The sequence below is a fragment of the Gekko japonicus genome, unplaced genomic scaffold (genome assembly GCF_001447785.1).
Source record: "Gekko japonicus isolate JY-2015 unplaced genomic scaffold, Gekko_japonicus_V1.1 scaffold58, whole genome shotgun sequence".
NCBI classification, from domain to species: Eukaryota; Metazoa; Chordata; class Lepidosauria; order Squamata; family Gekkonidae; genus Gekko; species Gekko japonicus.
In genome coordinates, this window is record NW_015162475.1 from 283,195 (window position 1) to 294,428 (window position 11,234).

At 47.1% G+C, this 11,234-nt stretch overlaps 1 protein-coding gene across 1 annotated transcript in view; it reads right to left on the reverse strand.

The window, feature by feature from the left end:
• BMPER (BMP binding endothelial regulator) overlaps nucleotides 1–11,058 on the reverse strand; it is a 272,459-nt gene extending 261,401 nt beyond the window's left edge. Inside the window, exons 1-2 of the mRNA XM_015405739.1 lie at nucleotides 10,900–11,058; nucleotides 9,355–9,440 (exon numbers count right to left, since the gene is read on the reverse strand). Of these exons, the coding sequence (XP_015261225.1) occupies nucleotides 9,355–9,440; nucleotides 10,900–11,029 (216 nt within the window). The 5' untranslated portion in view covers nucleotides 11,030–11,058. The remainder of the gene's footprint in view (nucleotides 1–9,354; nucleotides 9,441–10,899) is intronic.
• Between the last annotated feature and the right edge of the window lie 176 nt (nucleotides 11,059–11,234).

Here is an 11,234-nt window from a genome sequence, read left to right on the forward strand (position 1 = left end):
TCTTTCCCTGAGCCGATGATTTGAAGCCTGGCAGAAAATCCAACAGGAGGAGCGAACTGCTGCAATCCAACCAATGTGTGTGTGACTCGGTCTACCACCGGTTGCTGCTGGGTCCTAAAGAGACTCAACTCATCGCAGATGAGTTCAAACAGGGAGATGCCGGCTCATATTTGTGAAGCGATCGATCAGGGGGTGAAGGGGCTGGAGGGAGGGAAGGGGAGCTGAGGATCACGGGAGGGGCCCACAAAAACAGAGGGGGCGGGCCCCATGGGCCCCATGTAAGCTGCGAGCCTGTGTACGATTAACCCAAAGGTTCCCCATCAGCCTTCCTATTGAAGTAGCATAGCTTGGTCCTTTCTTTTCTCCTCTGATTTTGTTTTTAAAAGGAAAAAAATCCAAAAACAGCTTATGGAAAGGTTATTCTTGGATCTCAGCTGCCATCTGGTAAGATGCTCCAGTTTTATGCCGACAATGACACATGGGGTGAAATTATATAGTTCTTCCTGCTGCCGCCGCCACCACCACCACCCAAGCTGTAGCCCTCACGGCCATAATCGCATCCCAACATTTAAAAACTTTAAAAAAAATTAATTCAGGCTAGGTTGATTGTGTGGAGAGTTCCTCAAGGGTTTCTAATCCTATAATTATGCACTGGATCTCGTTTCACCTCCTTCTGCTGGGCTAAGGTAATTTTATGCCTTTTCTAAGATAACACTGAAACACGGTATACGTTACATAAAATGCTACAATAGCCAATTATTGTCAGGTAAACCGTGCTAAATATGATTATTATACAATAATTTATATGAAACCACTACCTTCCTGCACATCTTTCCCTCCGTTGTCATAGAACTTTCACAGAAAACATGTCTTAATCTAAATTTCTCCTCATACTTAGCAATACCATGCAACATCTTTTTTTTTTAATATGACCCCCAAAATCCCAAATCTGGAGGGCTAATTCACATGCATGACTATTGGGGATGTAAATTTCATTTAATTAAGCAACTGCTTAAACTATGAAAAAAATGTATAAACATTAACAAGCTCACATGCTATCTAGCCCACCTATGTATTCTTACATAATATCAACTCTGCTACTGATTTTCATTAAGAAAAATTAACGTGTCAAAATGTGGCATATCAGCCTTGTGTACAGACAATTAGTAAGAATGACACCAGAAAGGCACATTCCGCAGTCGCAGATGAACCTGGAATGCGAAGAAGAGGAGGAAGAGGAGGAGGAGGAGATTGGATTTATACCCCGCCCTTCACTACCCAAAGGTGTCTCAGAGCGGCTTACAACTCTTTTCCCTTCCCCTCCCCACAACAGACACCCTGTGAAGTAGGTGGGGCTGAGAGAACTCTTGACAGAAACTGCTCTTTTTCAAGAACAGCTCTGACCAGAACTACGGCTTGCCCAAGGTCATCCATCCAGGTGCAAGTGGAGGAGTGGGGAATCAAACCCGGTCCTCCCAGATTAGAGTCCACGCACTTAACCACTACACCAAACTGGCTCTCTAGCTCACAGGTAACCCTTTGCCAGTTTTCCAAGCCTTGAAAAATGTTTAAACCTTTATCGTTCAAACATTTAATATTTTACGTCCTGAATGATGACTGGTAGATAAACATGTGAACTGACTTCCTTTGGCCATCACTGTATTTTACATTATTAATATCACACACGCCTGACTACACCTAGTCACTCATTCGAATGAGTGTGTGAATCACAGATGTAACTCTACTTTGTTATGTCTGTGAGTCACATCCGTTAACCTAAACAAGTAGCTAGACTCAGCAACTGCTAAACATGTACATATGAACTAGCCCATAAGCCTTCAAAATAGAGCCATGCAAGGCTAAGGAATCCCAATGTTTGCAGAAAAATCAGAAATGATTTTAATGGAGGTAATTCCCCCACACACAAAAAAGTAAGACCAATCTCCGGGCATGCGCAGACATCACAACGACAACATTATATAAAAATGGCATCAGACACTGCCTGGCTACCAACAAGATCTGTGAGGAAGAGGAACGTCAGGGATAGAAAAGGAGAATAGGCTGGGTGGGGAGGGAGAGCCAGGACAGGACGGAAGAAGACCCTTGAAGGGAGGGACAAAGTGACGTAGACTGGCCACAGAGCAGAAATTCAACAGTATGCAGAGGTATTGTCCATTCCCATCCCATCCTCTTTTCATATCACAATACAAATAAGTGCCCATATTTATATAGTTTCTCATTAAATCCCACACATAGCACAGCCTCAAGAACATCAATCCTCTGTAAGCCAAATTAGAAAGTGCAGGATATGAGACACAACCCTAGGAACCTGACTTCTTCAGATCTTCATTCTCTGAGGGTACTTTTAGCCAGAACAAATTGTAGGTCAGAGCAATTATTTGTAAATTACTTTGTATTGCGTTTGTATCTGAGTTTTCAGTGCAGTGGAATCTGCAGTAGGAAAGGCTATTTCCTGGAGAGGCACTGTCAGTTCCCCTTCACACCCACCCACAGTGGCATGGGAGCTGTTTCGCCATCGTATAATAATCCCATGTGGCGGCAGTATGTGAGCAGAGTCAGGAACGTGGGCCCTGCCCAACCAATCACAACCCAGCCGGCATGACAACAATGATATTTGGGAAAGGCCCATGTAATTGGTGCTACCCACATGATTCCAGAAATAGAACAGATCCTTTATATACATCCCATAGTGCATGGGATTGCACCACAGAGGAGTAACTCCTAGTTCTCTACTACTATACGAATGGTAGCTAAGAAATATGGCCATCTGGATGACAGTCTTGTGTGACCCAACCTTGACAACAGTTGGAAAGCTAAGGCAGTTATGGCAATCATGTAGGGCTTTCAGCTGTGGTTAGTATAAAGGGAAAGCATATATTTTATTTACGGTATTTATTTGATTTGTAGACTGCCTTCCCTCACATGGGGCTCAGGGCAGTTAACAACCTTTTAATAAACACGTTCCAAATATAAAAATGATGAAACAGTAATAATTAACTATTCAGATGGTGTTTGGATAATATATATCCTTGCTCCTTGGGGTGGGAAGTCCGGAGAGGCAGAGGAGGCCACGCTGGATGACCAACCATGCCTGTCCTCAACCATAGGCCTGGCGGAACATCTCTGACTTACAGGCCCTGCGGAACGGCATTAGGTCCCGCAGGGCAGAGATGTCATCTGGCAGAGAGTTCCACTAGGGCTGAAAAGGCTCTGGCTCTGGTCGAGGACAGCCGGATATCCTTTGGGCCAGGGATCACCAGGAGGTTTTTCTCGCCAGAGCATAATGCTCTTCTGGGGGGGGGGGTTTTACCAGGAGAGGCGGTCCGTAGATACACCTACAGTCTAACGCGTACAAGAGGGAGCAACACACCCTGACATCACCGGAAGTGTGTCATAAAACCACACCCCCTGACATCACCAGAAGTGTGTCATAAGGCCACACACCCCGCCCCCAACGGTCCCGGCCGCCGGCGCCGGCCTTGCAGCTCCACTGCCGAGCCCCATGAGGAGCCGGGCTGTGGACTTGCAAGGCCGGCGGGAGTGCAAGGAAGCCCCGCGAAGGCCCTCCCTGGCCCCAGGCAGGCAGGGGTGGGGAGAGGCAGGGGGGAAGCAACTTACCCTCCCTCTTCTCCTGCCTCCTCCTGGCTGAATGAGGGCCGGAAGCGGGGCGGCCGGAAGCAGGGGGCGGGGCTTCGTCATGTGCCCCGCCCCCTGTACCTCACCCAGGGGAACTGCGATCCCCGCGATCCCCCCCGAAATGACCTCTGCGCCTATAGCCTACAGATAGGGTTCCCAAGTCTGGGTTGGAAAATACCTGGAGACTTTGGGGGTGGAGCCAGGAGAGGGCGTGGTTTGGGGAGGAGAGAGGCCTCAACATAATACAATGCCATAGAGTCCACCCTTCAAAGCATCAATTTTCTCCAGGGGAGCTAATCTCTTTCGGCTGGGGATCAGTTGTAAAAGCGGGAGATCCCCAGGCACCACCTGGAGGCTGGCAACCCTACCTAAAGAGTACGAGAGGGAGCTGGGAGTTAAACTGTTGGGAGAGGGGAATCAAGCAAAACTGGGCTGAGTTAGATGGGGAAAAATGGGTTACCACAAGAAGAGGGTAGATGATTATATCCCAGTTTGGTATGCCACGTCCTCCCTGGCCACTGGTGGGGGGGGAGGGGGTAAAGTTGCCAGCTCCAGGTTAGGAAACTTCTGGAGATTTGGGGGGTGGAGCCTGGGGAGGACAGGGACCTCAACAGAGTACAATGCCATAGAATCCACCTTCCAAAGCATTCATTTTCTCCAGGGGAACTGATCTCTGTAGTCTGGAGATGAGCTGTAATTCTCAGGGCTACCCAGATCCCACCTGGAGGCTGGCATCTCTAAAAAATGCAGAGATCTTGCAGAAGGCCAATCATGGCTTAAGAAATAATAGCTGATGAGCTGGAAAGTTTCTGTACTGCTTGTATTCTCCCTTACCCTTAAGATGACTGAGCTGCCCAACAGAACCTGACAGTCAAGCCGGGTTGCATTATCTTAACTGAACAATGGGCCAGATTGCATGCATCTGACAGCTATGGAATGACTCTGCCAACATCTGGCAGCAAGCCACTAAAGGCTCCCCATGTTGTAATACTGCAACAGTATTAGACACTGTGCATGCAAAACTTATTTCACAGGGCAAAGAATTGCAAATGACATGGCAAGGGTCACAGGAAAAATGATTGCCGGGCCATCATGCACTGAAATAAAGAAAAGGGGCACATATCGCGTCACTTAGAGGAGGGCTGGGAGCTGTTGGCAGCAGAGAATAGGACTCACAGTAATGGGTTTAAATTACCAGTGGAAAGGTACTGGCTGGAAATTAGGGGAGGAAATTTACTGTAAGAGCAGTTCAGCAGTGGAATCGGGAATAGGAAATTTACTGTAAGAGCAGTTCAGCAATGAAATCGGCTGCCTAGGGAGGTGGTGAGGGCCCCCTCACTGGTAGTCTTCAAGCAGTGACTTGTCAGGGACAATTCAGGCTGATCCTGCATTGAGCAGGGGGTTGGACTAGATGACCTGTACTGCCCTTTCCAACTCTGTGATTCTATCTGTAGATGGTTGCAGATGTCACCGCCCCTAATTTTAATGGCATGGAATAAGCCTTCTTTGAGCCTAGAATCTCTTGAAGAAACTACGGTTCACAGATGTCCCATGCTGAAAATATGGAAACCACCTTTCTGACATCCCTAGATAAAACTGCTTTATCTGGATGGACATGTGATCCCTGTGCTGAGATTCAACATCATATGTTAGCATGAGAGACTAGGAGTCATGGTCATGGTTACCTGGTCCAAATCCTTCAATACAGACAACTGAATGTTTGCACAGGGGGCTGCAAGTTGGCATGATTCACATGACTTGTGTATGGACCCCTGCACAGAAGAATGACCATGAACATCTGCACTGAGCTATGTAATCTCCTTCCTCCTTTTGTTGTTATGAGGAGAGAACAAAGGTGGTTAAAGATTCCCTGACAAGCATTTGATAGAAAAAACTATCCCAGAAGGCACAAGCCTATTCTGAGGTTAAAGAAAGGGGAACACAAATTAAGAGACTTGCATCTTATACTCTGGAACAGCTACTTTTGAATAGTCTTATTGTGGTTAAACAGTCTGTGCCAGAATAAATTGTTTGAAAGAGCGTAACAGGCCCTTTGCCTACTTGTACAGCAAGCATTCGACAAAATCATGCCTCTCTGTACCTTAGACTTCTTGTTTGACTCAGAGTTTGTGCGAGCCTCCGTTCATTAATGTTTGTAGAAGCGTCTGAGGTGCTTCGGATAGAAGAAACTATTAAAGTACCACTTGTACAAAAAAGCTCATATAGAAGTTATTGTCTAACTGGACATTGCACTTTCTGCTACTCAACAAGCGGCACGCAACTCAGACAATTCAAACAACACATTACATTCTACAGAGAAAGGTGAGAGTGCATGAGGCAGTGGATTTCCAAGGCTCATTCCAGTAACAAGTAAACATACATGGTTTTTTACGTCTGCATGCAGTCAACAGCTCTGTTTCAATGGAATAATAAAATCATAGAGTTGGAAGGTACCTCCTGGGTCATCTAGTCCAACCCCCAAAGCGGCCAGTTTATTAACTGTAGATATTAAATAAAAGTAATTTCACACCAGGCTTCCAAGCTGCTCTTGCTTCAATCCCTTTGTAATGCAAATGTAAAATGTACCATGGAATATTCATTTACATTTTACATAATAAGATTTGGATGTTAACAGAAATAATGCAACAGAGGTTAAAAGTTATTTAGACTTCTTGTGTAAAAGGTATATATCTGCCCAAGTGGATTTGGTTGCAATTCATTATGAAGTAAAGTCCTTTTCAGATTTTAGAGTCACATGTACCTGGAGCATGTGTGTCAAAGTTGCACATGCAAGATAAATGTTGGTAAATGCATGGTAAATGTTGTCCCTGTTCATACAACATGGAGATTGTGAATATTGAAAGGATTGTTGTTAACACAGGTTCCCAACCCATGTGCTTAGTATACTCCTGGTACTCATGACTGTAATTTCTGAAGAAGGTTTACAGTAAACTTGGGCAGATCATGAGAGGGAGGGCAGGAAGGACTGCATCAGGACTTAGTTCTTGCGGCCCTTTCTTACATGCCCAGGGAAATACTGATTGCCACTTTGGGGGTAGGACAGGGTTGCCAGCCTCCAGGTGGGGCCTGAGAATCTCCCACTTTTACAACTGATCTCCAGCTGACAGAGATCAGCTCCCCCTGGAGAAAATGGCAGCTTTGCAAGGTGGACTCCATGGCTTTGTACCATGCTGAGGCCCCTCCCCTCCCCAAACCCTGCCCTCTCCTGGTTCCACCCCCAAAGACTCCAGGTATTTTCCAACCCCGACCTGGCAACCCTAGGTCAGGACGTAATTTTTCTCCAGGCCAGTTTGGCTGGGGATCCTGGAGGTTTTTTTGTCATCTTCTGGGCATGGAACAGGGGTCACTAGGGGTGTGGAGGGGGAGGTATTTGTGAATTTCCTGCATTGTGCATGGGGGTTGACTAAATGACCCTAAAGGTCCCTTCCAACTCTATGGTTCCATTATTCTTTTTCAGAGGCCCCAGACTTACTGTTTGTGCATTTCGTTTAAACACATCCTTTTCTCCTCTGTGGTTTTTTTTTAAAATTTGTAAACAATATTTAATATGCACAGAAACAGCTGTAAACAACAGTTGATATGCAAAAATCAGTGATAGGCAGACCCTGCCATTTCCAGTCTTAAATTAATGCTCCCAAACTGAATGTAGAGATGTTCTTCTGGAAGACGGAGACAAGCCGGAGAAGATGGGCATTGGGAAGCCTGTGGTACATGCTCAAGAGTCTTGGGAAAGTCACTCTTTGCTGTGAGGCATGGAGGCTCCCGCTCCTATAGAGTTAAGATGACTGGGCTCTGCCCAGTGTAGAATCATCTTAACTTGGGCTGTGTCAGACTGCTAGACTGACCCCAAAGGCAGAGGTGCATATTTACAACAACAAAAAAATTAAAACCTGTTGGCAATGGAGGCCACAAGGAAGCTGTTTTAAGAACTTTAAAAATCATGAGCAACTCTCAAGGGTTAAAGGTAAAGGTAAAGGTTCCCTTGCTCGAAAGCCAGTCGAATCCGACTCTAGGGTTGCAGTGCTCATCTCCGTTTCAAAGCCAAAGAGCCAGCGCTGTCCGAAGATGTTTCCGTGGTCATGTGGCCGGCATGACTAAACACCAAGGTGCACAGAACGCTGTTACCTTCCCACCGAAGTGGTACCTATTTATCTACTTGCAATTTCTTGCTTTCGAACTGCTAGGTTGGCAGGAGCTGGAACTAGAGATGGGAGCTCACTCCATCATGCGGCACCCGGGTCTCGAACTGCTGAACTACTGACCTTCCACAGCCTGCAGTTCAGCGTCTTAACCACTTGAGCCACCCGAGCTCCAAGGGTTAACACCTGTTTAACATCACAGTTAGCTTCATTTAAAAAAAAAATCAAAAGTGAAGTATTAACTGAGACTAACTAGATCACATATGAACTAAACTAGCTCTTTGAGTTACATTCAGTTGCAGATCGTGCCCCCACCCACCCAAAGCAGTCTGCAGACATAGCTTTAGGATAAAACACAGATAATTTAGTAAGTACTTTTTGCTTTCCTCCTTTTTCCCCCTTCCCATTTTTCTCCTCCAGTCCCCCTTCTAAAATTACTGTCAGCAACAATGATGCAAAGAGTTTGATGGCTTCCCGGCCAAAAACTGCTCGATGCTGATTGAAAGATCCACTGCAGATCTGGGCACCTAAATAACAAAACTCTGAGTTGCATTTTTGGAGAAGCCATAATGACCCTAGAACACCTGTCTCCATTTCGGACCTGAGAGATGGAAATCCATCCTTTTATGGCCAAAAAAGCATTCCGTGAGATCCAGGCCCTGCTTCTCTTTCCAAAGTCTATAAACAGAGCTATTCCTATTCTGGTTCCCACACAACTTTTTCTAAGTTAAAAAAAAGCCCCTTTAGAATTGTTTTCTAATCATCAGTGATTATTTTTCTGTGGCTCTCACTGTCTGACTTGCAAAGTGCTTCTACTGTGAAACTGAGAATCACTGCAAAAAATAGAGCGGGGAGGGGATTCCGTCCGCTTTGGAATACAAACCAGGGTCATTGTTAACTACCAGGGAATCTGAATTCCCTGAACAAATAGCAGCCAGTGTCATCCTCAGAGCGCAGGGTCGGGGGTGGGGGGTGGGCGGTTTATAGAGAAGTATCATATGTGCTGGCATTGTCTTTTTATTACAATATGTCTCGCCAAGAATGCAATGCCTGAACATATACCATACTGCATTTGGAAAGCAGACTCTTGGATGTCCAAACCACCTGGATACTCTGGCCGCACTGACCTGATGTATCTCTCATTGTATCCCCGAAGGCATTTTCCCCCCAGCTGACACTGAAACAAACGTATATTCAGACTAAGCCATCCCCGCTGTCTCCACAGCCACAAGCCTTGCACATTATGTAGACACACAAACACCTTTCTCAGTGCCTCACAACAGCTTCAGTCACCAACACACATCCTGTGAATAAAAGCGTTTCAGATAGCCTTGCAAAGTTGCTGGCAAAGTCAGCTCAAAGACTTGTGTCTACGAGTTTAAAGTCAGGGATACAATTCCCAAGATTAGGGACTGGAAATTTTTGTAACCAGTACAGAAGCGAGATAACCTCTGGCGTCACAAAAGTAAAAAAGATAAGCAATATTTGATTACAAGAGACATTCTTGTTTGATCTTATCAGGCCAATTCACACTTACCAGGCAAATGCACATTATGCAAGGATTGTCGGTGATAAAGGGGATCTGCAGAACTTCTCCTTCATTTTCACATTTGGCAACGGAACCTATGATAGACATTTTTTAAAAAGTTAATACCTTTCCTCAACACATCAGGCATTTGGTTCAGAACTCAAAAACTATCTTCGGAGCTGGAGTTCCCAGTCTCTCAGTTAAACCATACCAGATCCCTTTCTCTTGCAGCTGAAGGCTGTAGTCCTGTATACACATGGGGTTTAAACAGCCTTTTTATGTACATCATTGGAACCAAAAACTGCTAAAGCTTAAAGCCCACATACGGGAGAAAGTCCCTTTGACATGGAGAGGATCTACTTCTAGGCAAACCTGGCTAGGTCTAGACTGGAAACTGGGGAGTTTTTATGTGTTGGGGGGTGTTTTACAGTATTATTTGTCACCTCATGCTAAGTAGCCAAAGCAGGAGAAACAACTGTTTTTGTTAGCTGGGCAATCCATCTTTAAAATTAATTAATCCATATTCATGTTATCTTTGTACCTCTGGGATGTTTTTGATCTTCTCAAATACCTTGGGAACATACAGGCTGTTGGTTTTTTAAAAAACATTGGTTACCTGTGGATTTAGGCACCTTTGATAAGGACCTAATCTCTCTGTGGAAATGAATGGGGGTGTTTCTATTGTGAACTTAAGGTGGGTCAGATCAACTGAACGAAATACCAGTCTTTCAACCCATCAGCGTACTTGATCCATAAAGACCAAGACTGTCATCAGCATCAATTTGCAAAATGAGTCCCGTTAGCAAAAAGTCCCCGGTGACCTTCCATTCCCCTCCCCCAACTCCATGCCTGAACATTATTGTATGATGGGGCACCACTTTGGGAAACCTAACACTCCTCACAAGGAGTCAGAAACGGACTCAGCCCCTTTTCCCCTTTTCTTTATGCACCAGGTGTCAGTAAAGTATGTCCTCCAAGAAGAGCTAGTGGGGGGGGGGCGGTCATGTTTTTCACCTGTTTGGGAAAAAACATGCCAGTTGCGCACCACATCTTTTAAAAAGTTTTCTCCTTTTTGAGAGACAACAGTGATACTTAGAACCATCCCAGCTCTGCAAATCCGGTCAGAGGGACAGCGTGAAACTCCTTTCAAACTCTTTTAGGAGCACAAAACCACTGCATATTATAAACAGCTGCTGCCTGGATCACCGGGCGGGGAACCCGGTGGGGGAGGAATCTACAGGTTAGGCTCCACATGGGGTCTGCCATCCGTCGCGGGTCCAATCCAGGCGGCAGGTCGCACGGGGGCTGCTACCTCAACAGGGGCGGGCGGGGAGCCCACCTGGCTCCCCGACGGGCACACCTGTAGGGCAGGCCAGGGATGCTGCCGAGGGACTGTGCCGGCTCGGTGGTCTGAAGGTCTCGCGCTCGCTCCCTTCCCTCCGCTCCTGTGCCGGCCCGGGAAGAGCCCAAGCCCTCCGCCGCCGTTGGGAAAGGCAGCGCTCCTCCGCGCGCCCTCCTCGCCTCGCGGCCCCCCCGCCCCGCCGCATCCCTTACCTGTCAAGAGGGAGGAAGCGCGAGCCATGGGAGGCCTCAGGTGGTGGAGCAGGAGCCAGGCGGCGAAGCCGAGCCCGGGGGAGCGGAGCAGCTGAGCCACCGCTCGGAAGCCGCGGGAGAGCCAGAGCATCGTCCACCCTGGAGACGCTCGGCCGGGAGGCTGGCGCGGGCGGCGGCGGTGGGATGGCGAGCGAGCGAGCGCGCGAGAGGCAGGCAGGCAGCCGGGGGCTCGGCGGCGCGTGGAGGGGGGGGAGGAGAGCAGCGCAGGGAAGTCGCTGCCGGGGATGCAGCAGGGGAGGGGAGGGAAGGAGGGAGCGCCGAGGAGGCGGAGGCAG